The sequence below is a fragment of the Lipotes vexillifer genome, unplaced genomic scaffold (assembly GCF_000442215.2).
Source record: "Lipotes vexillifer unplaced genomic scaffold, Lipotes_vexillifer_v1.1 scaffold10, whole genome shotgun sequence".
NCBI lineage: Eukaryota > Metazoa > Chordata > Mammalia > Artiodactyla > Lipotidae > Lipotes > Lipotes vexillifer.
In genome coordinates, this window is record NW_006792541.1 from 1,194,003 (window position 1) to 1,221,185 (window position 27,183).

Genomic DNA, 27,183 nt, shown 5'->3' on the forward strand with positions numbered 1-27,183 from the left:
CCGCCCCCTCCCCCGACTTACCATGCTCTGTGCTTTTGCCCTGCAATTGCCTCTGAGATGAAGGGACTTTTGAAAAGGCAAAACCAAAGTCTTTAGACTAAAGACTTTTTATGTTCCTGGTTCTTAATCTAAAGTGTGGACAACATGTTTGAGAAAAAGGAGACTAAGAAGGTATTTGGAATGGCTTTTGTATACTTGGGAAGTTAGGGGCAATTTATGTATCTGGGAAGTGTTGCCCACCATAGCTCTGGGAAATGACTGTTTCCCCATTTCCTCTTAAGAATGTTTTCCGTGTCCCTTGGAGTGAAATGATTAGGGCCAATTATTAAGTGTGATAGAAATTTAGAGGTTGGCGAGTCCAAATATGGATTTTCTTGGTTAATAAAGCTCAGGATAAGCACCGTGGCTACCAGACATTCTTCTGCCTCAGAGCAGAATATCAATAAAGCACACTGATGGAGCTTCTTTGATAAATTAAACATATTTCTCAGGGTGTTACATTCCACTTGAAAAGAATTAGCACATGTTTCAAAATGTGTTAAGGCAGCCCATGGTATTGGAGGATTTCGAGGTGCCTTAAAGATAAATGCATTCCGTTTACTACTGTGAATTGTGTGTTTTAATTCCTGACCTGCCCTAGATCAAGATGAGTTAAGTTTTGTTTTCCTACAATCTGAACCCACCACTTTGGTTTTTTTCCTCTAATTGCGTTTTTGTATGGCTTTTACATTTTATAAATTATATATGTACAAGTAAAATTCAACTATCACAAATAGAGCCAAATTCCTCCTTGATCACCACTGCAAATGTTTTATCTGTTGTTCACTTGCTTTTATCTCATAATACAAAGGTTTTTCAATGGTTTATTTCTCCTGTTTACCATATTGTTCTAAAAATGTTTATTTTTTTAATCAAAGCAAAATGTGCTGATAGTTTTAAAAGTGAAATAGTGCTAAAAAGGATTTAAAAGTAAAATAGTGCTAGAAAGGATTATACTATAACCATCTCCTGCTTTCCAGAGGCAATGGCTTTCAAATCTTTTAGCTTTTTCTTTAGATATTTAAATATCTAGAGGTTAATGATATACATCTCTTTCCCCTGTTCTTCAATTTGAAGACATTATCCACTGACTGCCTGTTAGGGGGGACGAGGATCCAGCTTTCTTTTTTTTTTTTTTTTTGCGGTATGCGGGCCTCTCACTGTTGTGGCCTCTCCCGTTGCAGAGCACAGGCTCCGGACACGGAGGCTCAGTGGCCATGGCTCACGGGCCCAGCCGCTCTGCGGCACGTGAGATCTTCCCGGACCGGGGCACGAACCCACGTCCCCTGCATCGGCAGGTGGACTCTCAACCACTGCACCACGAGGGAAGCCCCCCTTTTGCCTTTTTAAATAAAATTCTCAAGTGTCTGATTTCAGGGCCATCTATAATCTGACCCACTCTACCAATGCAATCTGCTTCCTCACTTTTCTTTTGCAGAAGAATTTAATATGGATATGCGTTTCTATGACTTTAACTGTTTATATAATTTAGATATCTATTGGTCTGCAATATAGTTTGAGTTGGGAGTTGCACTAAAGTAACAAATTAATGGTAGCTTTTCCTTAAATCATATCCAAAGGCAATGACATCTTTTCGTTCGTTTCAAGAGTGTTTTTCCTCGGAGGTAAGAAGTGTTTGTGAAGCCAGATACCTTTAAGAACCTAAGACCTAGGCAAAGGTATACATAGAAAGGGACTGTTTGCAACAGTTGCTCTGGGGAAACCCCTGACCCTTGACTACTCTTCTAGATATGGGGTCTTGGGAGCCCTACTGTTAGCAGTTATCATAACTGCAGGGGAAGTGGGGAAATCTGTCAGAATTCCCCCAGGAAGGTAGAAGTGAAGAAAGTATGGTTGAGGTTGTGTAGGGAGAGCTCAGGGCCTGTGCTATGGAGGTGGGAAACCAGTGCCCCTGACATGCTCTGGGAGTGCTTGGAGTGATTTTCACAGGATCCCAGGAGGTGGGTTGTCCCAGCACTGGATGCTTGAAGGGAAAACCTGGCAGGTGGTTGGTTTAGCATCTGCTGATTTGGAGGCTAATACTGACAGGGAGAAGCCAAAGGACTGTTTGAAAAGTGACCAACACAGTGATCAATAAGTGGCAGACTGACTCAGGCAGACAGACACTTATTGTACATGGAGGGGGCAGCATAACATGGTTCCTTATTGCTGGTACTATGGTAGTAACATGGCAGCCATATAACTTATCCAAACTCGGACACTTTTGAGAGTGGAGGTGGCACTCTGATTGTTATGATACATTAGTCTGCTCAGGCTGCCATAACTGGGAATCTTAAAGAACAGAAATTCCTAAAACTGTGAGAAATAAATTTCTTCTTTGTGCATGTTTGCAGAGAGAGCAAGCTCTGTGGTGTCTCTTCCTACAAGGAACCTAATCCCATCATGAGGGACACTTAACCCTACTCACTTCCCAAAGGCCTCATCTGCGAATACCATCACATTGGAGGTTAGGGCACGAACCTGAATGGGGGAGGAGGGACACAAACATTCACTCCAAGGCAATGCTGGACCAGCCAGGGGATAAGTCCAACCTAGTTGAGCCCAGGCTGTAGAGTCACGAGGAGCTGGCCTTGAATCCTGCCTCGGCCACCAACTAGCAGTATGTCCTGGAGGAGTAATTTAACCTTTGTAGTCTTGTGCTTCAGCTGAAAAAGGGGGCTTAATAAGTGTATATCCCTCATGGAGTTGTTATGAGAATTACACGCGCTACTCTCAATATATGTGAAGCAGGTAGCACAGAGCCCAATTATCAGTATCGTGATCTAACAATATATTTGTATGTAATAAATACATAGATAGTATATTTACTCATAAATGAGATGCTGTGTCTACAAGTTGCCTGTATATGTGGATATAACACATTCACAAACTGCTGCTTTTGTGGACGAACCCTTTGAATTTGGGAAACAGCAGCATTTCTCTTCTAAAGTACTTAGGTTCAGAATCATAGACATTTAGTGATTGTAAGTAAGTGGGTTCAGGGCAGGCGTGGTTAAGATTTAAAGTCAAAGCTTGCCCTTGGATAACAAAATTAGGAAAAAATAAGCCTGTCACTAACATGATGGACCTTTTGAGGTACCTGAGCAGTGCGATTGGGCTGTTGGATTTCCCAGTTCCCTACAAAGCCTGGTGCCTAATCCGCTGTGTCTGTGAATGGCAGGGGGTGGTCAGGAGGACTAAGGAGGGCGAAGTGCTGCCTGTTGAGGGGAAAGGGGTCTCACCTGGTCAGCTGACCTGAGCCCCAACCCCGTGATCCCCCAATAATCTTCTGATCAGTCATCAGGATCTTCCCACCCCCAAACCGATACCAGGAAGGAGGTGACCTGGATGTAAATTTTCTGGTCACTAAAAAGAGACACTGCCTCTCCCCCCATACCCCCGGTCCCCATCCCCACACACTGTGTTGCTAATCACTAATATTCTGGCTTATACAGCAGGCTCAGAACACAGAGAATGATTTGAATGGCTCTTTTCTCATTTCTCCCAAGGATGACACATCACTAGTGCCGTTCTAAATGCCTAGGAGAGAAGTGAACGTATTGCATGGGAAGACCAGAATGCAAAAGTGCAGGCAGGGCTGTGCTGAGCTGGGGTGTTGGCCCCTTAACTGGGGCCCCATTCACCAGATAGAGACCTGATCCCCACACAGGCCTCAAAGTTTGCAGCTTCAGAGTTCTGCTGCAGCAGAACCATAAATTAGCACATATTACAAACTTTTAAGGATGCCTGGCAATATTCAATATGAGAGTTAAAATCTGGGATGACCAAGAGTCATGTGGATGATTTTCTCAAAAGCTTTTTTCCTAAGGCAGATGCCTTGTTTATTGGGAAATTATTCAAGCTTCATGTCATTGCTTTGCCTGAGCTCCTCTCCACCCTCTCCTCACCCCCACCCCACCCCCAAAACCAGTCCCCCAAATCTCTGCACTTGGCTTTCATTTGCTTTGGATACTGTATGCCCCAAGGGCCCACAGAGAGGAAGATGACTGTCTCCTGCATCAATGTGCCCCGCGGAAGGGCACCAAAGCTTATTGTGCTTCCTTTTGCTTATAGGACACATTTAGCATCACTACCAAGAAAGCGTCTCTGGATATATTTCTGCCTGATGGAAGGAGCATTAAAGTCGAAATTCTAACATCAGATACTGCCGAAAGAGTCCTAGAGGTAAATTCTATCCAAATTCCAGCCCCAGAACTGAATTTAGGAGTCATTCTGTTTGAAGGCAGGGACTAGGATATGGTTACCTTCCAGAAGCTTCCTGCCTATCATTTTACTCTGGATGACTTATCTGTAGAGATGCTGGCTTCTTCTGACAGACTGATGGAGGAATCTCAGCTACAGCCAATCCCCAGGGTCTCTTTGGGTTTTTTTCCCCCTCTGTGGGCATCAACTTTCCAGGTCCTTGCTAAGGCTGTTGTTGGTTCTCTGGAACTCAGCCAGGGATGTGCCCTGCACATATGCCAAGTGCTTTATTACGGGATATCCCTACTCGGGAGCAGGAAGGAGGGTGGAGCCCAGATGAGACTACCCAGGTGGGCTGATGACAGCTTCTGGCAGACAGTGACAGTGGGGTTGTCAAAGCCAGAAAGAGTGGTCCCTCCTCCCCCACAGGGGAAAACCCCTGAAACCAATGCCCAGCACTTCTAATTCTGGGTCCACAGGGCCAGAACCGAGTTCTGGTCGGTTCTCTGAGGACTCAGAGGACGAGACCCAGAAAGCATCCTTCCTTCTCCAGATGCAGCCATTACCAGCTCTGTCCCTGAGGCCCTTCCTTCCTCGAGCTGGGCTTCAGAGAGGACTCCGTCTTCTCTCACCCACACACTGCTGTAAGGCCAGCTCCCAGGTCCCTTGCCTTTGGAGGGTTTTAGTTTGTCAACTTAAATAAAAAGGTAAAATGAGGCAGCTCAAAATTGTCAAGAAGATGAGTGTGTTCAGGAATAGCAGAGGAATTGCAGCTGGGGACGTGAAAGCTGGAAAGGCTGCTGGCGTGTCCGCTGAGGGTTTGGGGGAGGCTTTATTTATGGGCTGGGAATGTAAAGAAGGGAGAGTTCAGTTAGAGTCTACTAAAATCAAAACAAACGGAGACCAGATTTGAAAATTCCCCCAGCAGACAAAACCGGTCTGGTCACACAAACAAAGCTCAATTCCACTTATTTTGTGAGACCAACCTGACCTGGGTCATATCTTGTTTGGGTCTCTGGAAACCATGAGCAAAATTTCCCAAGGCTGATATGAGGCAACCCCGGACTAACTCCCTATCATTTAAGAAAATTCCAATATTATCTGTTTTTTGTGAATTAGGCATTTACGGGAAATCAGCCTCTCAGACCTTAAGTCTTGTCTTCCTGAGGCACACTTGTGGGGCTTTCCATCTTATATCCTCCGATTCCATTTAGATTGAATTTCTTTCACAAATTCTAATCCTCCAGAGAAACATTCAAGGGAGAATAAGAAGTCATAAACAGGAGGAAGTCGGAAAGTTTCTAGGACCTTTCCAAGGACGGAAATTTCTTGTGCTGGGGTCCTGGTGTCTGCCACCTTCTGAGCCGATGACCGGAAGTACTCCCTGCCGGGCTCCCAGCTCTAGAGCCTGCCTCTACCTGAGACTGTGGGACCTTCCTCCTGCATTATGGCTCCCCTTCCCAGCCTGGAGATCTAAGGCCACCTACGCCCTCCTGGTTGAGTCCCCAGATTAGGAAATACTCCTTCTCTAGATCTTGCTCTGCTCGAGAGTGATTATTTTGCACCTTTCTTCCTACTAAAGTCACTACATACACCCTTTTCTTGGCTGCAGGATTGTGACCTGGTTGCACGGTATCAGCAGCCACCTGGTTGCTGAGGCCATCCGTTGAGAAGTTACCCTGGGTCCTCCTCCTTCACCCCCCAAATCCTACTGACACTACATCCCAAGTCTCTCTCCTCTTCATCCCCGTGCCCCTAGCCACTCCCAAACTAATCTCCCTGCTTCCAGTCTTGCTAATCTGTACTGATTTCTAGAATGATCTTTCTAGAAATTATCAAGAGCCCTTGATGCTTAACACCTGAGTGGATTTATACCAAGAGACCCCAAAACACAAAACACAGTTCCCTAAATTGCCCTCCCAGGACTTACGAAGTGGGAGATAGACACATAATAGAAAGAGGAGACAGTAATAGTGAGGGTGGGGACCACAAACTCAGGTACTCCGTGGCCAGGCAGGTAAGTCAGAGGTGCAGCTGTAGGATATAAGCTCATTTGGAAATGGTTAGGCCTACAGAGAACCGGAGAGCAGCTGTCCTGCCCAAGGACACCATTATTGACATGTTTTACACACACTGGGCTTGCTGGCCAAACTAGACATGACTGTAGCTGAAGTTGGCTGCTGGTGGGAGTATGGGGTCTCCTATCTGCTGGGGTTAGGACAAGTCCCAGATTCAAATTTCAGAGCTGCTACATGTGAGTTTGGGCAAGTTATTTAATTTTTTGAAATGATGTCTAGGTAATTATAGCAATAGCTCACAATCCATCAGCAGTGGTGAGTATGGTTCTTTATCATTATTAGTATGATGTTAGAGGGAGTGCTGCATAAGTATTGAGTAGGGCAGTAAGGCTAGGGTTCCACAGTAGTGCCGCTTGTTTTGTCCAGTTCCCCTGGTAACTGATAGCAGGAGTTGAACGAGGTTCATTAACCTCAGAAAAATGTATTTCCCCGCTTCCATCACATTGGCTCGTGAGAAATTCAGATCCATAGCAGGGACGTCATTAGCACTGGAGGTAAAATGAATTAAAGGAGTTTCTGTATAAGGTAAAGTGAGCACTTGGCCAGGCACAGATGTGAATTCTCTTCCAGGGGCTGGGAAATTCTCTAGCTGACATAAAAATGTAACGTACATTTTGTAATTAAAAATTATTGGCTGTATCTTCTCAAGCATACTTGTCAGCACGCTCACTTTGCTTCTCCAGCCATCCTGATGGGCTCTTTAAGGACCAGCAACAAACTAAAATCTCTTTTTTGCTTTCTATGCATTTGTGCTAATGTAGTTGTATTGGTGGTGTTTGTGTTCTGAAGCATCATTAACATTTGCTAAGAAGGAAATACTATTGTGTCTCTTTGTGCTGCTTTCTCCTCCTCAAAAGGAGTCTGTATTTATGTCTTTATAAATGATAGAAAGTGTCTCCGTTCCCACTCCTCTCTCTTCCTTGGCTTGTAAGCTTGCTGTTTTCACTGAATGAGTCAGAGAAGAGAGAAATCTAATTTGAGTGGGCATGGGTTCATATTTACTCTAGGGGGAGATGACTTTGCAATCTGTTACCAGTGGTGCACACTCAGCCCCACACACAGAGGTGCCCTGTGTTCTGGTTCAGGGCTTTGCTTTGTTTTGTTTTTGTTTTTGTTTTGCAAGGGCATGGGGAAGAGAGTAAGGTAGAAAAGAGAGCGGGGATAAACATTGAGTAAAAGTTGTGAAAAGTTCTCAGGCTCTTCTTTATTTTCAGAGCTATGCTGAGAACACCTACTCATACCATCCACCTAATCAGACTGTCTCCCAAGGTAATTTACAGGCCTCGGACAAGAGAGTACGTACCCCTTTCAGCCTGGTACAACTGCCACCTTGAGAACTTGGAGCCATGGTCAAAGGGTCAGCTCACGCACAGAGCCAGGTGGACCCCCACACAGAGGGTGGCAGAGGTGATCTAGCGAATTCAGACTAGATATGCAAAGAAATCATCAAGGAACCCAGCCTTAAAGAGGGGGTGGGCTGGCCGAGCGGAGAGGGAAAGAACCTGTGGAACATGAATGTTCCTACTAAGGGAGGGTGAATGGATGTGAAATGTTTCGAGGTTACAGCCTCATGACCAGTTGGTAAAAACGAAAACACTGGTGTTGAAATGAAAGCTGTTTGAGGTAAAGGTCAAAGAGGAATATGAAATGAGGGCAGCCTGTGCCCGGGATCTGAGGTTTCACTGAGCAAAAGCCACACAAATTAGACTTGAGCATCACAGCAGACATCAGAGAGAAGCAGGCCTGGAGTGTCATAGGCAGACATTAGCCTGTACACTTTTATATGCCAGCCAATGGTGGGGAACATCCCTTTCCCCAATATCTGGTAATCCAGCCCCCAAGGAAGGTAAATTGGAGTGTGGGCCCCAGGGGCAGGTATTACAGAAGGGCTGATGATCCTGGAGAATGGCTACTGCCCTCCAGTGGACAATAGAGGCCAAACCAATCTGGGAGACGAGTCCTTATCCCAGATGGGACAAACCAGTCTCAGCTGGGGCCATTTCATGTCCATTGTTGGATGGACTGATTATTATTTTTTTCACTGTAATTTTTTAAAATTTCTAAATTTTCTAAAATGGGTATATACCTTTTTTAGATTTGGGAAAGATTTCTCTTAATATCCACTGGCCCCTTAAAGCTCTTCTTATTGCTATTTACAGGCGGACACTCCTAACTTTTCCCTCCTTTTTCTCATCTTTGGTTAAAGGTGGTATCACACAAAATTGGACTGTGTCAGGAGCTGCTGGGATACTTTGGACTATTTCTCACTCGGTCTTACAAAGAGGGCAAGCTGTCTGGTAAGGAGAGAAGGAAATGCAGGCAGCCTGAGATGGGGTGGGCAGGTGTGGGCAGGCACTCAGCCAGGAGGTGAGGGGTTGCAGCTGAGGGACCAGTCACCCCCCAGGGGAACGCCGCAGTGTGTGGTCTCTACTACGACTTTCGGCCCCCGAACCGGACATTTGGGGATGGGGGCTGTGCCTTTTGTTCAAGGTGAGCTGGGGCTGAGCAGCTCCAGAGGGGCAGCGTGGTCAGGAACAAGACATCAGTTCTCTCCAGTAACCACACTTCCTCTTGTGCCTCCTGAGCCCTAGCGCTGCTGTCCGGTGCACCTTTATCCCTGCACGCTGGGGGCTGCTCTCCAGCCACGCCACAACCCCCTTGTGGATGGAGTGCTGGACTCCGGGCATCAGCAGATCCCATCAGACCTTGTTAAGGAATATCTCCTTGTTAAGGAATATTTGCTATGAAATGTGGATGATATAAATAAGTTCTTAGGTTCTTTAAAAATATATACATGCAGTGAGATGGTGACCAATGACATTGTTTCATATAGCTTTTGCTTTTCTCTACAGTGCATTTCTAGATATTACAACTTTTTTTGTTGTGAGATGGCATCAGTTGTCTTCGAGTAGTTTACATATGTCCTCAGAAGCTGTGGGGAGGTGATTTGGAGGTGGAAGTTAGCTCAGCCACCAGGAGCTGTGCTGTGCTGGTGAAGGCACTGGACCTCTCTGGATCCCAGTTTCTTCATCTGTATCACAGTGAAAATGTCCCCTACTCAAGCCATTGGTCTTTTATGAGGATCAAATGCTACTTATTTTTAAAATGAACTTCAGAAAGTTAAAAATTACATATAAATGCAAGACAGTGTTAATTATTCTTCCAATAGTAATGCTCTATTTTATCATTTTAAAGCACTGCACTGTATGAAAACTATCTGTGCTGTTTCAACCAATAAGACTCTCTTCCCTTTCTCTAGTCATTAAAAAATTGGTGGACTTTGAGCTCCCTTATGTTAGCCTTCGCACTTCTGAAGTGGAAAACTTCAAGGTCGCACTCAGGAAGTGGTGAGTAAGCATTTACTGTGACAGAAGGTATCTCAGGATATCTTAGCTTTGCAGATCAGAGCTTGTCAGAATCTCCCACATCCAGCTCACAGATCAGAGCTTGTCAGAATCTCCCACATCCAGCTCACAGCCTGACAGCTCCAGGGAGCTCAGGAGCTTGGGGAAGGTCCAGGAAAGCAATGAAGAAGAGAAGGGAGCGAATGAACCAGAACATTTGTCCTAAAGAGTAGGACGTTGAGGATGACTTTCACTGGTCTCAAGTTAAAAGCTTGAGGGATATTATCATGAGGGTGGTAGCCATGAAGGTAAGGCTGTGGGTAGGTGGATTGGGGATTGAAGCAGGTAATGGTGAGGAATTATAGGTCGTGTGTTTGCTTTGGAATAGATGACTGACTGTATTTAATTGAAGGACTTTGTTGATGATTACAAGCAAGTCTGCTTTATCTGTTGAACTGTGGTATTCCCTGAAGGCAAAGAGTGAACTCAGCCGATTCGCAGTGAATTATTTCTTTTATTTTTTATTTTTATTTTTTGCCATATGCCGCACAGCTTGCAGGATCCTAGTTCCCCGACCAAGAATTGAACCTACACCCCCGCCCCCCGCGGTGAAAATGCAGAGTCTAAACACTGGACCCCCAGGGAATTCCCCCACAGTGAATTTGAACTCTACGTATTTGGTTTATATTCCTAAAGGATTCCAACAATACATGCTTATTTACTAGAGCCAGACATATTTTCCTAGGTTGATAGGACACAATCTAGGAAAAAAATCTGCAGTATTTTTGCAGAAAATACTTTTATTTCTCGCAGAAACAAGGGGTCCTCTGAAGAACAAACAAAATAACAATGGGGGAATGGGGGAATGAACCTGTAATTCCCAATGTTTATTACTGTGGCTGTATTGGATTGCTTCTTTGGCTCACTCTTGCCCAGCCCAGTTAATCTGTAATCTGAACACAGAGGTTTTTAAAGAAAGGCATTTTGACATCGAGGAATAGTAGATATCTTGACCTTGTGATGCCTTGCTAGAGCTCCAGGCTGTGGCTTTGAATTCTGGAGGATTCCCACCAAGGCTAGAAGTTCATATACTGCTATTCAAAAGTATTCTGAGAAACGGTCAAAACCGGTGGCATGGAGCCCTGAGAAGGGGAAAAGGATGCAGTTCTCTCTGAGAGTTTAGAGAGTAGTTATTCTTCTGGAAGCTGCCCATAATAACAGGTGGCTAAGCATAGTTGTTCCTGGGATCTGAGCATGTGAACTGCAGGGTTTAGCTGAACTTTAGTCAAGTTTTTCAAGCTCTCTAAGCCTCAGTTTCTTTATCTATAAAATGGGAAATAATAATAATAGGGTCTATCTCATAGGATTATAGTGAGAGTTAAATGAAGTAATCCTATATGCTCAATAAATTTTGGTCATCTTTATTATTGTTATATTGATGATAATAATGATGATAATAGTAACCACCACCACCACCCAAATCCCTGGGGCTTAGACTGTTTTGTCCATGGGCTCTCCAGAGAACTTGAGATCAAAGAAGAGATGAGGATTCTGTCCCTCACCTCGAGGCTTGAATTGGAAATTGGGCTTTGCCTATGTCTTCATTAGATAGATAACGTCTCAATCATAAGTGCAAGACAAAATGTCTACCCCATCACCAGCCTGTATCTCAGATCCGGGCAGATTGCCTTTGCTCCTGGGAACTGGGAGGAAAGGAGGTCCCACTTCAGCTGTTAGAGCTGAGGATGAGGTCACTGGAAGGGGAGAGCCTGGAGAAAGGATCCCGCAGGTGCCTGGCCCTCTGTCCAGAGTGAGGTCTTATTGGGTTGGAGCAGGGAGGCTCGCTTGACTAACACTAGCTGTGGGATTCCCAGCTGGAGAGGCCCAGCAGTGAGACCTAGTCAAGTTTCAGGGATTTTTCTCTGTCTGTGAATTCCCTGGTGCATCTCTCCAAAGATGCTATAGTTCCTTCCAGACCAGAGGGTACCTGCCCTGGCCTCGCAGGGCCCCAGTCTGGGGTGGGTCTGGGAGTTCTCCAACTCCGGTGCAACACTTGCTATTCTCTGCCACACAGGGCACCTGGGGAGAAGGGGTGAAATAACTAAGTGGAACACAGGGGGGAATACTTCAGCCTCTCCTCCCCAGCCCCTAGAATGAAGCTGATCTTCAAGCGACATTTTCATCCTTTTCCTGGTCTGTGCGAATCCCACTGTCTCCGCCCCCTCCATTGCTGAGTGCCCTGATTCTGCTCACCTGTGCCTTCAGACTGGCGATGGACCAGCCCCGGCACACCCTCTCTTGGTGGTTTCTGTCGGTTCTTAGCATGCCACTGGGCTCACACAGTACTTGGAACTTCACTTCATCCTGACGACTCTAGAGCTGTTAGACTGACATGAGGCCCTGCTATTTGCAAGTCCCTTTGCCAAGGTCCAGAGGGGCAAGTCTGAATAGGACCCAGCACTGATCTAAGGGGTCTTCACACCTGGTGTCAAGATCAGCTTGATCAGAGCAGCAATCAGGATAAACTCAGCGTGCTGAGGAAGCACGGATGTGGGGGTGGGGTTGCTAACACAGACTTGAGGAGTAGGGACCAGAGGAGGGCACCTGAGGATGAAGCTTGTGGGAGAGGCGGGTAAGGCCGGGCAGGAGGCTGCTGAGGCGGGTGGTCTTCGGGGTGGAGGGAGAGAAGAGAAAACAGAGTTGGAATGTAGAGTGTGGGGGAGGGGAGAGAGGCCAGAGATGGAACTGGAAATGACATTGGGGTCTTGGGAGCAACCAGGATAAATGCTCTAACTCCTGGGACTATGAGAGTCTGAAAAGTTACTTGGGAAAGACCACTCCAGTTAGAATGTGGAGTGTGGGACTGAGGGAACACAACCAAGGCAGAAAGTCTGGTGAGGAGGTCACTGCCTGAGATGACGTGGCCTGGGTACCGGGCAGTGATATAGATGTGGGTACAGGGCAGATCGTTATGCCAGGAATTGCGGGTGGGGAGAGGGCGTGAAGACTTGGTGGCCAAGAGGGGAGCTGGGTGTGAACAGTGATGTGCACCATTCCCTTCAAGCTTTTTTTTTTTTTGCATTTCTATTCTCAGAGCCCACCAGGTAAGCTTACAATATAAGGACAATAGGAAACAGAAGAGATGGAAGGACAGTTGAAGACTAGGCAAGCAGAGGGTTGTGGCTCTGCTAGAAGAGGGGGCCTTGGTTCAAGGCGTCGAGGACCACCACTTCAGAGAGCATGTACTCCCAGGTGTGCCCATTAGCCGTGTCATGAATTAACTGAACGCTCCTGAATCATGCAGGTACCTGGACCCATCCCTTGACTCCAGGCTGATGGACTGCAGAGCAGCTGTAGATTTGATCTACATGCAGGTGAGGCGAACCAAGAGCTATCAGAACACCAGATACTATAGGCCTTTTGAGTTTGAAACCATTACAGAACACGTGTTGCAGTTCAGAATTCTACCTCCATACCTAGAAGAGGCAAATTCATATAAACAGAAAGTAGAATAGAGCTTACACGGGGCTGGGAGAAGGGGAGGCTTTATTGTTTAACGGGTATAGAATTTTTGCTAGGGATGATGAAAAAGGTTTAGGTATAGAGAGTGGTGATGGTTACACAGCATTGTCAGTGTTTTTAGTGCCACTGAATTGTATACCTATAGATGGTTAGAATGATAAATGTTATGTATATTTTAACCACAGTAACTAAATAAATAGAATATAAATAGATAAATATTTTTAAAGAAGTAGAGTTTAGAGGGAGAAGAATTCTACCCCATTCTAACAATCTCTCCGAATTGGCAGCTGTTACTCTATCACCTAGGCTAATTTACATGAGCCCGGAAAGGATATCCCTGCTAATTTAAAGTCACGCATGGCCCCTAAATCTCACTTTAGCATAATCTTCTTTTTCCCTAAACCAACAAGTAGCGTACCCGCCCCCGGGGCCAGCCTCATGGGCAAGTGGCCTGTGGGGCTGCACTGCCCCTGCCCTCTGTGCTCAGACGGTCCCAGGCTTGTTGAATGCTCTGCTGTCACATCTTGAAATTCTTAATTTTTTAACAAGGGACCCTGCATTTTCATTTCGTACTAGGCCCTGCAAATTATGTAGTCGGTCCTGCCTTACCCCTGCCCCTCAGTCTCCAGAAAAGTAAATTTAGAGTTTGGCCTCCTTTCCTTGCCCGACTTAATGTGGGGAAGGCTCTGCTCAGCCGTGGTCAGCAGAGGCTGCCTCTGTGATGCACCACTGGTTACCCCCATCTCAGCTCCTGCCTGCTTCCCCAGCTCCCCGCCACTGTTCACCCTCATGAGGCAGCATCTTCGGAGGCCTGATCCTTTCCCAGGCCTGGCTTGCCAGTTGTGGGAGGGAGGTCTGGAAACTTCTTTTAAGGTGTTCCATGAGGTTATCCCTCAGTTTGTTCTCAAGCAGCAGAATGGTGGGTCGAATTCCTGGCCTGTTCAAACCCTCCCACGGTTTTCTATCCCCTCAGACTAAACCCCACATCCTGACATACTTGCTTTATCATCTCCTTAGCATTTCCACCATTTCACTATATATAACATTTTTGTTTACTGTCTCTGTCCCTACTAGAATGATTTCTCCATGAAATTGGGAATTTGTTTTGTTCACTGCTGTATCTCTGGAAACTAGAACTATTCCCAGCATGACCTTAGCATTAAGCCTCCTGGCGGGCCCCTCATAGTACTAACTGTTTTAAATGCATTGTTTCATTTAAGCTTCATAATAATTCTGTCAGGCAGTTGGTACCACCTGCATTTTTAAGAAAAAGAAAAAATAACGTTTGCTGACAAAGGATTGAGTAGGCTTAGACGTGGAGGATTTAGAAAAGGGATTTAACACATTTGCAGGTGGCTTTTATGTAGTGCGGTTCTAAGCTGCTGTACTCTGTGGCTTTTCATAAACTAAGGAGGTAAAATTGAAGAGAGGGGAGAAGTGTCGGGTCAGACATTACTTTTAATGAGCTTTGCAAGGGGACAAGGAAACATTGATAGAACCTCCTGCAGTACTTTGGTTGTGGCAAAAAAAGTGAAAGGGTGGATTTTGATGCTTTGGTTTACAAAAGAGCATAGAAGAGGAAAAGCACATACTTCCTTGGGTGACTTCTGGTTTTGTTTTAAGCAATTACATTGCTTTAATTGGATTATTTTAAGCAAGTCTTCATTTTGGAGTCGTTTGTTATGCAGCAATAGCTAACTGATACATAGCTGTTCATACTGTTTTCCCTTTAGTTGGATTAGGTGTGTTGTTGACATATGTGTTGAGTCCAATTGTCATTTAAACTTACTTCATAGAGTATGATTCCGCATGGAATGGGAGTTATTGCTTACACAGAGAGGCAAAGAGTGGGTGGCAGGCTTCCCTTTTATACTGGAAAAGCAAATGTTCATCTTTGAAGAAATGACCGCAGTTCCATGTTTCACATTTTCTCGCAAAGCAACAACCAGGTGCTTTATGTTCCCAGAGAGAGGAAACCGATCCATTTTATACTAAGATTAAGCAAAAGGACTGCCTAGCACAGGCTGAGCAGTGCTGCTGAAGGTGAGAGAATTTGCCACATGCCTCAGAAGAAATGAAAGCAATTACCAGCCGGGAGAGACTGGCATGAGCAGCAGTTCATGCACTGCACAGGACTGCCACATGGCACTGTGTTATAATTCAATTGGCAGTGTTTTTTCTTAGTGTCACACAAGACCATCGTATTGTAAAATCAACGGAATCGTCAGTTTGACAAAGTAGAGCATCATTCGTGTATATATCTCCCCCACTAGACCACCAACTCCACACAGGGACCCTGGCTTTTTCAGCACAGGGCAGAGAACCTGGGTGTATGACTGAACAGACACAGCAGACCCCAGCAGCCAGAATGTCACAGGACTCACAACCTTAATACACATTTCTCCTTAGGTGATTTTTTAAGAGACCAAGACCATCTAGTAAATGATTTCCACGAAACTCTTCTAAATTCTAAGAAGGCAAATCAAAATATCACTTATTAAATAGTTAATGTTCACTATGGTATTTTTTATGGCTAGCATATAGTTTTGAGCTCGTTTCATATCCCACTTTGATCCATGTATAGCCATGTTCAGTGTACTTACACCCCTGTTACATGAGCTGGAACATAATTTACCATTTTAAATGTTTACTGAGGCTCTGCGCCACTGTATTCTTGCTGTTATGATACATTATTAGTGTCTGGTTTATTTGCCAGCACATCCTTCATTGAGAATGCATCACCTAATTCCAATATTGTTTCTGTGGCATGGTTTCCAGGGATACAGAGTAGTGAGAGTTAGGAACTGCTAGCATCATAATACGATATTTACCTGTCTTTATTAAGGAGTTGTAAACCAGAGAGCTATCGATGGTGTCTCCTCCTCTTATAGCTGGGGGAAAGATGGTTTCATGGAAAGCACACTGAATTGTAGTTTCAAAAATGCATTCTATCCCTTGCTCTGTCACTGGCTCTCTCTCTCTGGGTGACCTTGGGACAGTCACTTCATCCTTCCGAAACTGGAACTACAATTTCTCCCTGCGAAGCGACGAGACTGAACTAATAGTAGTCTCTAAGTAACTTTTCTTCCAGCTTTAACAGACTGACATTCAAACCTTAGCTCTTTGCCTGGCAAAATCTTCAAAAAACTGTAGTTGATGTCATAATAACCTGTGCCATTATCATTCCTTGAATTCGAGCGGAGCCACTGAGAAATGGAAAGGCGGCCCCAGGCCAGCAGGAGGGAGGGAACCACAGTGCTGCCTCCTTTGGGAAGCCTTACTTGACTTCTCCCTCCCCGCCCCCATGGTATTTTGTTCTGCCCTCCATTATGGTGCCCGCACCTGGTATTGTGAATACTGGTTCACACAGTTATCTCCCTAGCTAGACTCTGAATGGCCAAGGGCACAGACTGTATCCTGGCTGCTTAGGATATGTGAGTGAGAAGCAATCATCCTTTTAAAAAGTTAATGGGGGGCTTCCCTGGTGGCGCAGTGGTTGAGAGTCCGCCTGCCAATGCAGGGGACGTGGGTTCGTGCCCCAGTCCAGGAGGATCCCACGTGCCGCGGAGTGGCTGGGCCCGTGAGCCATGGCTGCTGGGCCTGCGCGTTCGGAGCCTGTGCTCCGCAGCGGAAGAGGCCACAGCAGTGAGAAGCCCGCGTACCGCAAAAAAAATGAATGAATTAATTAAAAAAATAAAAAGTTAATGGAAAAAGTTCTGAGGAGTTCTGATGAATAACAGTGCCATCATAATTAACCATTAAGGAATACTCTCAATTTTTTTTAAAGCAAGCGTGTCCAGTGATGTCCCACAAGCCGAGGGGGCTCCCGCAAGATGTTTCCTTCCTCCTTTAAAAAAAATTTTTTTAATTAATTAATTAATTAATTTTTGGCTGTGTTGGGTCTTCGTTTCTGTGCGAGGGCTTTCTCTAGTTGCGGCGAGCAGGGGCCACTCTTCATCACGGTGCGCAGGCCTCTCACTATCGCGGCCTCTCTTGTTGCGGAGCACAGGCTCCCGACGCGCAGGCTCAGTAGTTGTGGCTCACGGGCCCAGTTGCTCCGCGGCATGTGGGATCCTCCCAGACCAGGGCTCAAACCCTTGTCCCCTGCATTGGCAGGCAGGTTCTCAACCACTGCGCCACCAGGGAAGCCCCTCTTTTTAAAAATTTGAGTGACATTAAACAAAATGGAAGATTGCGTATAAAAGTATAAGTTTCTGGATTTTCTAAAAAATACTGAAGGCTCAGTCAATTCTGGGCCTACATTCAGCAGGGCCACCACTGGCCCATTTACAATTTGTGCAAATTAGAAAAAGGTGCCCCTTCCCCCAGGCAGGCCCAGCCCTGCATTCAGGGCATTCAGGGCCCATGGTACGATACGGGGAGTGTGGGCTGACCACTAGCCTCCCAATACCCCCATGGCTCAGTGCCCTTGTATGGGCCCAATCTGCTCCCACATCCCTGGCCTTGCTCTACTCATCCTCAAACACCCGGAGCCAAGTGGCTGATGCCTTGTTTAAAAAGGCCTGCACTCTCCATTTCTCACTACAAAAGCCTCTGCAGGGGGCACTAGCGTATGTGTGATTGAAGCTCATGAAAACCTTGACTTACGTGATTTCATGCAATTTTAAAAATTAGGTTCCGCGTGAGTCTCCATCAGTCAGTCTTCGGGGAACCATATAACTGAATAGAGACATTTATCTAAACTTGACTCTCATTGCCTGGAGTGAGGTACTGTATATAATACATTTGAGTGATGACTTCTGAAGTCATAATCAGGGGCAAAGGTTTTCAAAGGTATAAAACAAAAACAGTTATGTTACCTCTCCTGTAGGACATGTAAATCTCTGTGTTTGAGACTCCCAGATCTTCTAATGATGAATGATGTATCTTCGGTTAGTACTTACATACTAACCGCCATGATTGCTGTTTGCCTTGTATTTTTAGCCGTGTTTCTCCTTGACATCGTTGCCCTGTTCTAACAGTCCTTACAGGGCTCTAAGATCAAGTAGAATTCTGGAAAGAAAAAGGTGTTTTCTTCCTCACACCCATGCTGATTCCATTCTGGTGTGGTATCTAGGTTCAGTTTTGAGAATAATTGGCAACGAGGAGAAAGCCTTGGGGTGTACAGCTGCCTACACGGTCAGAATTCAGTGTTTTGGGCAATAGGAGGAGGGATTGGTGGAGTGGTCAGGTCTGGGTTTTAATCCAACCCTTGCCACTTACTTACTGGGTTGTCTTGAAAGTCATAACCTCTCTGGACCTTGATTTTACCCATTTGTAAAATGGGGGTAAATGTTCCTAACCCACAGAACAGTTTGGAAAAAGTCAATGAGAAAACTTATGTAAAACAGGTTCTCAACAAATAGTAGTTCTTCTCTCTAAATCCATCTCCTTCCCTCCAACCTAAAGAGCAACGTCAAAAACTTATTCAGCTTTTCTTTCTCCTCTTGGAGATAAGGCATAACCTGTCCTTCAGTGACACGAGGGACATAACGCATAGACTTACATTCACACTAAGATATAAATAAGTGCTGATAATTGGCAAAGGATTGTTTGCAGTTTTGCTGTATGTAAGACACTGGACAAGATACACTGAGGTAAAGGACTCAGGCTCTTTCCTTGAGATGTTAACAGTCTGAGGACCACTGGAAAACTCTTTTAAAGCCTGATGGCAGCATAGCACAGGCTAAGTGTATGCAGCTGATGAGATGGAAAGCTGATCTCAGAGCCTGCCCTGGGGCCAGGCGGGATAAAGGGGTAAGGGAGGCTGGATGCCAGGAAAAGAAGGGAAGAGCACAGAAGAAATTGCTGAGGGCTTAAGTTGTATTCAGGTGATTTCTCTCTTTAAGACCAGTGTTGTTCTGCTTAAATCGTCAGTGCAGATTAGGAAACAGAACTGAGCAGCCCATCAGGGAGTTGGAGTTTGGGAAAACTAGCTGGTGGCAGTTACCCAAAGCTGAGCAAAAAGGGCCTAACAGTATATTCACTTTTAACTGTTTCTCAATTGTAAGATTGTTTTCATCTTATAAAAATATGCAAATATGGAAGAGCTCAAAAACAAAAGTAAACATCATCCCAAATCTTAAATCGATCATACATATAAACTCAACTTTTTTGATGTGTTTATTTCATATACTACATTTCGCTCATATGTACATCCATTTTCTTGACTCCTAAGTGTGGATGCAAGGTCTTTTGGCTTTTGTTTTATATATATTTTTTGTCTTATAAAAATCAGGATCTGGGCTTCCTTGGTGGCGCAGTGGTTGAGAGTCCGCCTGCCGATGCAGGGGACACGGGTTCGTGCCCCGGTCTGGGAAGATCCCACATGCCGCGAAGCGGCTGGGCCTGTGAGCCATAGCCACTGAGCCTGCGCGTCCGGAGCCTGTGCTCCACAATGGGAGAGGCCACAACAGTGAGAGGCCTCCGTACCGGAAAAAAAAAAAAAAAAAAAAAAAAAAATCAGGATCTACTACTATGCCCGTATTTTGTAACTTGACACTTTTTCATGTATCAATGCATCACAGACTTTCCTCATGTTGTTAAATATTCTATATAGTTTTAAATGATAGCATAAGCTATTATTTGGTTGTACCTAAACTCAATCACCTATTTTTGGGCATTTCATAATAGTACCTATTTCATAGGGTGGCTGTAAGGGTTGACTTTTTTCTTTACGCAGGGAGGGCGGGGAGGAGCGCTAAAATAATAGAAATTAATTCTCTCACAGTTCCATAGGCCAGAAGTCTGAAATCAAGGTGCTGGCAGGACCATGCTCCCTCTCAGGATGCTAAAGAAGTTTCTGTTCCTTGCCTCTTCCATCTTCTGGTGGCTCTGAGCATTCCTTGGCTGGAATACTACTCAGCCATAAAAAAGATGAAATCCTGCCGTTTGTGACAACATGGATGGACATGTTGTATTTCACTCATATTTTGCTGAGTGAAATAAGTCAGATGGAGAAAGACAAATGCCATATTATTTCACTGAAATATAAATTAAATAATCAATAAATAATATGATAAAATAAATGAACAAACCAAACCAAACAAAAACAAATGCATAGATACCGAGAACAAATTAGTAGTTACCAGAGGGGGAGGGGGTGGGATTGACTTTTGTTTTAGAGCAATTAGAACATTTCCTGACACATAGTAAGCACTATACATGTGTTTGCCACTATTAATAGTTGGAAAATTTTCAGTATTACAAACAATAGTAGTAAGAGCCTTATCAGTACATTTTCCCCACGTCTATGTTTATCATGCCTATAGGTGGTTTTAGATTTATATGCCAAGTCACCTCCATAAAATTTTACCAGTTTAAATTGCATCAGATCTATATGAAACTTCCTGTTTCTCCAAACCCTTGCCAACTCTGAATATTATATATATTTTTTGTCTTTGCCAATTTAAGAGGCAAACAGATTCTTTGACTACTAGTGAGGTTCAATCTATATTTGTCATTTGGAATTCCTTTTTATTAATTGCTGATACATATCCTTTGTCCACTTTCCTATTAGGGATGTTTACATTTTTACTGTTGGTTTACGTAAATAAGATCACCTCTTTGCCACATATGATGTAGTCATTTCCCTTGGTTTGCCATTTGCTTCTTAGTTTTGTTCTTGGTGGTTTTATATACAGAAGTTTTTATATTTTTATGTAATTATACATTCATTTATATGACATTTTATCTTTGTATCTTAGAAAGGTATTTCCTATCACAAGATCAGATAAAAATACCTTTTATTTTCTTCTGGTTCTTTTATGGTTTTTACATTCAAATCTTTAACCTATCTGTGTTTATTGGATTGGGTGGTGTGGGGAAAGAGCTAATTTTATTTTCTTTCCTAAGTGCTACCACTTGTCCCCAAACCATTGAGAAATTGCTTCCCACATCCAACTAATTTAAAAAGTAACCTTTATAACATGCTAAATCCTTATATGTGTCCACTTGGGTCTGTTTTTTTTTTTTTTAACATCTTTATTGGGGTATAATTGCTTTACAATGGTGTTAGCTTCTGCTTTATAACAGAGTGAATCAGTTATACATATACATATGTTCCCATATCTCTTCCCTCTTTGTCTCCCTCCCTCCCACCCTCCCTATCCCACCCTTGGGTCTGTTTTTATAGCCTTTTATACACGAGTATGTTTTTGTCAGATTAATTCATTTCTGTTAATTTTGCTAATTTTACAACTTATATTGTTTTAAGGCAATACAGGACATTGAAAAAGAATGGGCCAAACCCACAGAGGTACAGAGGCAGAAATTAGAGGCTCTCCAGAAAGAAGACAACCAAACTAAGGTGAATGAAATATTGCACCAAGAGAAATCTCTTGGAAGGTAGTTAAAGAAACAGACTGGAATTGAGCTGTTTCTGTAATTTATAAACCCGTGAAGCACTAAAAATGGGGCCTTTTTAAAAATGAAAATACCTTCATTGATTTTTCTTTTCATAAAATTAATAAAGGCTTATTGTTTAAAGATTCTAAAAAATACAGACAATATATTGTGAGTCCTTCGCCAGGTTAATTAATATAGACCTTTAATATCATTTTTAATGACACAGAGTATTCCATTTTATAGTTATGTTATCATTTAGCCAACCAATTTCCTATTATCGGAAGTCGGGTTGTTTCCAGGGTTTGCTGCTATAAATCACGTTGGCAGCGAACACCATGAGGCCCAGGGCTGAGTCTAATTTATACATACTCTGTGTGTTCCCAACACCTGGTATGGTTCCTGGCTGGAAGTCCCTGAACACAGCAGCCAACATCCTCTGTCTTTGAATACATGTTCTATTATTCTTTAGGATATATTTCTAAATGTCCATTTTAAAAACTTCCATAAATATGGTGCCAACTCACATTCCCCCAAGCAGTGTATACGAGTCTGACAAGTCATATTTTAACAGAAGAAATGGCCTTTGTTTCATTGTGTTGTCTTTTTTTTTTTTATCCTTTATACTTAACCAGTGTTCACCACCAAAGCACTGATTTTGAAGAAAATGCCAACAAATTCACAGGACTCATTTATACTTAGGTTGATATAGAAAGTAATTCTTCAAAGTCTACCATGAGAATTTTAATGATGAGCTGCAAAAAAAGAGAAAAAGCATATACTGCTATGATTTAGTATTTTCCCCCTTAGTATTCCACCACAGCTTTGTCTGAGAAATTTTGAAGTTCAGTTTCTCTGTGTATTTGTAAATTTTTATAATTACAGCTTCTATTTTGATGGATAGCATATTGCTACTACTTTGGATACAGTTACCAATTCTAAGGACATTTCTGCTCTATAAACTTCTTAACTTAGTAAGAATGCCGTTTTTAACCATGCTGCTTTGCTCTACCAAAATTTGTATTTGTATTTTTGCCACAAAACAAATTTTCTTTTCTTTAAAAATGTTTTATTTATTTATTTATTTGGCTGCATTGGGTCTTCATTGCTGTGCGTGGGCTTTCTTCTAGTTGCTGTGAGTGGGGCCTGCTCTTCCTTGTGGTGTGCAGGCTTCTCATTACTGTGGCTTCTCTTGCTGTGGAGCACGGGCTCTGCTGCAGGCTTCAGTAGTTGTGGCTCGTGGGCTCTAGAGCGCAGGCTCAGTAGTTGCGGCACACGGGCTTAGTTGTTCCGTGGCATGTGGGATCTTCCCGGACCACAGCTCGAACCCGTGTCCCCTGCATTGGCAGGAGGATTCTTAACCACGGTGTCACCAGGGAAGCCCTAAATTTTATTTTCTATGTTGAATGCTTTACCTGGTTTTATCATAATATTTTGATAGTGGTCTTTTAAAAACCTCACTTTGAGTATATGAATTTAGTCCTCTAAATTTTCTTTGCATTTTGTTCAAAATCAATGCTTTAGTGGTTGGCCAAATATAAAGAATAAAAAAAAGTAACACAATGAAGCAGAGGCCATTTCTTTTGTTAAAATATGTCTTGTTTGTCAGACTCGTCTATACTGCTTTGGGACAGGGTATGTGTGGGGTTTTTTTTCATTTGAAAAAATATTGAACCATTATTCAAGTTAACAAATGATTTTCTCTTGAAGCATCTGAGAATACTGCTATAAAACCAGCATTATTTGTTTGTGAAGTTCTGCTAATGGAGTGAATACATTAACAACTATTGCTTAATTTTATGCACATGTACAAGAAAACTTGGAATTGAAAATGAGTGAAATTAATCTAAAGGAGCAGTCATTTGATCTAAACTAGAGAGAGGCTAACTATGGCCCATGGGCCACTGTTTGTGTAAATGAAGTCCACAGGCACACAGCCATGCTCATTCATGCATGTATCGTCAAAGGCTGCCTCTGTGCTCGAGTGGAGGAGGTTAGTAGCTGCGAGAGAGATCATATGCCCCCACAATTGAAAATATTTACTACGTGGCTCTGCAGAAAAGTTTACCAGGGCTTCCCTGGTGGCACAGTGGTTAAGAATCTGCCTGCCAATGCTGGGGACATGGGTTCGAGCTCTGGTCCGAGAAGATCCCGCATGCCGTGGAGCAACTAAACCCTGGGCCACAACTACTGAGCCTGAGCTCTAGAGCCCGTGAGCCACAACTACTGAGCCCACGTGCCACAGCTACTGAAGCCTGGGCGCCTAAAGCCTTGTGCTCCACAATAAGAGAAGCCACCGCAATGAGAAGCCGGCACCACAACGAAGAGCAGCCCCTGCTTGCCACAACTAGAGAAAGCCCGTGCGCAGCAATGAACACCCCACGCATCCAAAAATAAATAAATAAATAAACTTATTTAAAAAAAAAAAAGTTTGCCAAACCCTGATCTAAATGAAAATACATAACCATACCTTCGGTAGTTACACATGTTAAATTATCTTTTTAAGGCATTTTTTTTTTTTTTTTTTTTTTTTTTGCCACTCCATGCAGGATGCAGGATCTTAGTTCCAAGACCAGGGATCAAACCCATGCCCCCTGCACTGGGAGCACAGAGTCTTAACCACTGGACCGCCAGGAAAGTCCCTTTAAGGTACTTCTTTTTAGGCCACTCCATGCAGGATGCAGGATCTTAGTTCCAAGACCAGGGATCAAACCCATGCCCCCTGCACTGGGAGCACAGAGTCTTAACCACTGGACCGCCAGGAAAGTCCCTTTAAGGTACTTCTTAAAAGAACTAATTTTCAGGAATTCCCTGGCGGTCCAGTGGGTGGGACTCTATGCTTTCACAGCCGGGGCCCATGTTCAACCCCTAGCTGGGGAACTAAGATCCTGCAAGCTGTGTGCCACAGCCAAAAACAAAAACAGAACTAATTTTCAAATAGATAATCCTTTTAGATTTCTGTCCTCTGGTTTTCACACAGTCAATAATATCAGTGCACCTCCTTTGAATGGCAAATACCAGCCAGCATTTTGAGCAAAATACTTACTCATCAACAACTTCCTTGAGAAATGGAGCTTAACTTTTAATTAAACAAATACTTTCATCTCTTTTAGAGCATTGCAGCCAAGAGTTTATTACAAATTTTTTAGGTGTTACCAAAGAATAAACTAAATTAAATTTATTTTAATTTAAATTAATTAAAGATTTATACCATATAATAAAAAACAACTTTTGTAGTAAAAGCCATGGAACTATTCTAAATGCTCTGTGGCAAGATTGCTCAGCCCCGGTCCCCACCCACACAGGTAGGTAGTATCTACTTACAACCTGTCATTTCTGTTGTTGCCCACTGACCCAAAGGGAGGCCCGGCAGCTTAACGCATCTCCTAAGCTGAATGCATGGGCTGCAGCGCAATGAGCTGGTCCAACGTGTGGCCGGGAGGGACAGTAGCCTGGAATCCTCTGCCGCCTAGTAGCAAGAGTCAGCTGTCCCTCACCACATGTGTCTCAGCAGGTTTCCCTTTATCAGAGAGCGCTCACGTAGTCCTTGAACGGGAGGTGTAAGTTACCTTACTTCAGGGAAGGATTGGGAGAGAGCCAGGTTGTCACTGGGTGGTCCTTCTGACTTAACCATGTGGTAAAGTGAGAACTACCTATTCATTCGATTTCCTTCTACTCTTTTCTTCCTTCTTCATTCACACATCAAATATTTTTATTTCCACTGTGTCTGAGCACTGTAACAGGAGCAGGGACACAGTGGTCAACGAGGCAGGACACACCATGAACGTGGGCAGCCTTTATCGTCAGCACAAGGGGCATTGTCTTCATTTGTATCGTCCAGAAGAAAAAGGTGCTTTCACTGTGACTCCATTCCATGTGTTGAATTAGAATGGTAGTAGCTTCTGACACGAGATTTTCATCTGCTTCAAGCAGTCTTTTGCTTCCTCCATCCCCCACCCCTCCTTTGGAGCAGTTTTTGGAGCTATCCCAAGAGGTGTGGCACTATGGATATGTGCAGCTGGATCCCTGTACCTGTGACTACCCAGAACCCGGCTGTGGGACCGTTCTTTCTGTTGGCAATAATGAGATCAGCTGCTGCATAACCCTGCCTGATAACCAGACCCAGGATGTCATTTTCCAGATGAACAGAGTGAAGTGCTGGCAGGTCACCTTCCTTGTGAGTATCTTGGCAGCTTGCCTTACCCATGATTTAAAGCCTCCACCCATGATTTTAAAATCCTAGTGTTCTTGGATGACAACAGTGGCATTGGGGACACAGATTTGCCATTCGAATCAGTACCTTGAGTGGACTGGCATCTAAGCCACAGTAAACATCACCTAGTGGTAAAAACCTGTCTATTATCTGGTACAAGTTCCCCACCCTTGCTGTAGAGACAACCATCTTCCCACCTTCCACCTTCAGGCTTCTTTACTGCTTGAAGGGTGTTTAAAGTAATAACAACGAGTAGCAATAACAGCTACCATTTATTGAGCACTCAATACGTTCTCAGTACCGACAAGATCTCTATGCTTGGAAACTGAACGCTGCCCATCAGAGCTATTTTTAAGGTTCCCTGACATCGTACCTACCTTGCCATCTCCTCCCAAGAGAAAGCCTTCTGATCAGACTTATTGAGTGCCTACTTTGTACCAGGTGCTGTGCTGGGCAATGCCACATCTGCTATTTAATTAAGTTCTTAAAAATAACCCAGTGAGCTAAGAGGGATTATCCCCTTTACACAGGAAATGGAGGTTAACGAGTAGAGGATGAATGCTACTAGAGCAACCATGATACCCAGTTGCTAAATCCATGAAATCCACAGGGATTTTTTAGCTGGCTTGGTACTAGGCCTGTCTGTGGCATTTGATACAGTCAACCATGTCTTCCTGTTCAAAACTTCCCCTGCTTCCTCCCCTAATGTGGGCTGCCTCTCCCTCTGACTACTCCTGAAATGCTGGTGATTCCTGAGGTTCCATTTCTAGCATCTTTCCTCTACATATTCCCTGAAATCAATTACAGATGACTGGTTAAAAGTCCAGTATTTCCTGCTGCATTCTTGACATCTTCACCAAGTGTTTCATAGGCACCTCAAACTCAACCTTTCCCCAAACCAGACTCATCTTTTCCCTCTCATGCCCATCCTAAGGTTCTTCCTCCTGGGTTCCCTATCTTGATAAAGGGAACCTCTACCACCACTCCTTAATTGCCAAACCAGCAATCTTGAAATAATCTCTGGCTTTTCTCTTACCTTACATGGTTTTTTTAAGAAAATTTTTTATTGAAGTGTAGTTGATTTACAATGTTTCAGGTGTGCAGCAAAGTGATACAGTTTCACGTATATATATGTATATACTCTTTTTCAGATTCTATTCCATTATAGGTTATTATAAGATATTGAATATAGTTCCCTGTGCTATACAGTAGGCCCTTGTTGTTTATTTTACATATAGTAGTGTGTATCTGTTAATCCCAAATTCCTAATTTATCCTCCCCCCACCTTATACACTTAATTGCTGATAGAGACCTGTCTATTCTATGACCCTGCTGTCCCTCAAAACTCTCCCTTTCTCTCTGCCCTCACAGCTTGGTCTCAACATTTCCTGCCTGGATGAAATCCACAGCCTCCTAGCCCTTCTTTCTGCGCCACTCTTTC

At 43.9% G+C, this 27,183-nt stretch overlaps 1 protein-coding gene across 1 annotated transcript in view; it reads left to right on the forward strand.

Annotated features, from left to right (window-relative positions):
• The window catches only part of SNX31 (sorting nexin 31), a 61,583-nt gene that overhangs the window by 19,268 nt on the left and 15,132 nt on the right, over positions 1-27,183 (forward strand). The window contains exons 5-10 of the mRNA XM_007465740.1: positions 4,114-4,224; positions 8,527-8,617; positions 9,580-9,667; positions 12,969-13,038; positions 21,402-21,494; positions 25,503-25,706. Of these exons, the coding sequence (XP_007465802.1) occupies positions 4,114-4,224; positions 8,527-8,617; positions 9,580-9,667; positions 12,969-13,038; positions 21,402-21,494; positions 25,503-25,706 (657 nt within the window). The remainder of the gene's footprint in view (positions 1-4,113; positions 4,225-8,526; positions 8,618-9,579; positions 9,668-12,968; positions 13,039-21,401; positions 21,495-25,502; positions 25,707-27,183) is intronic.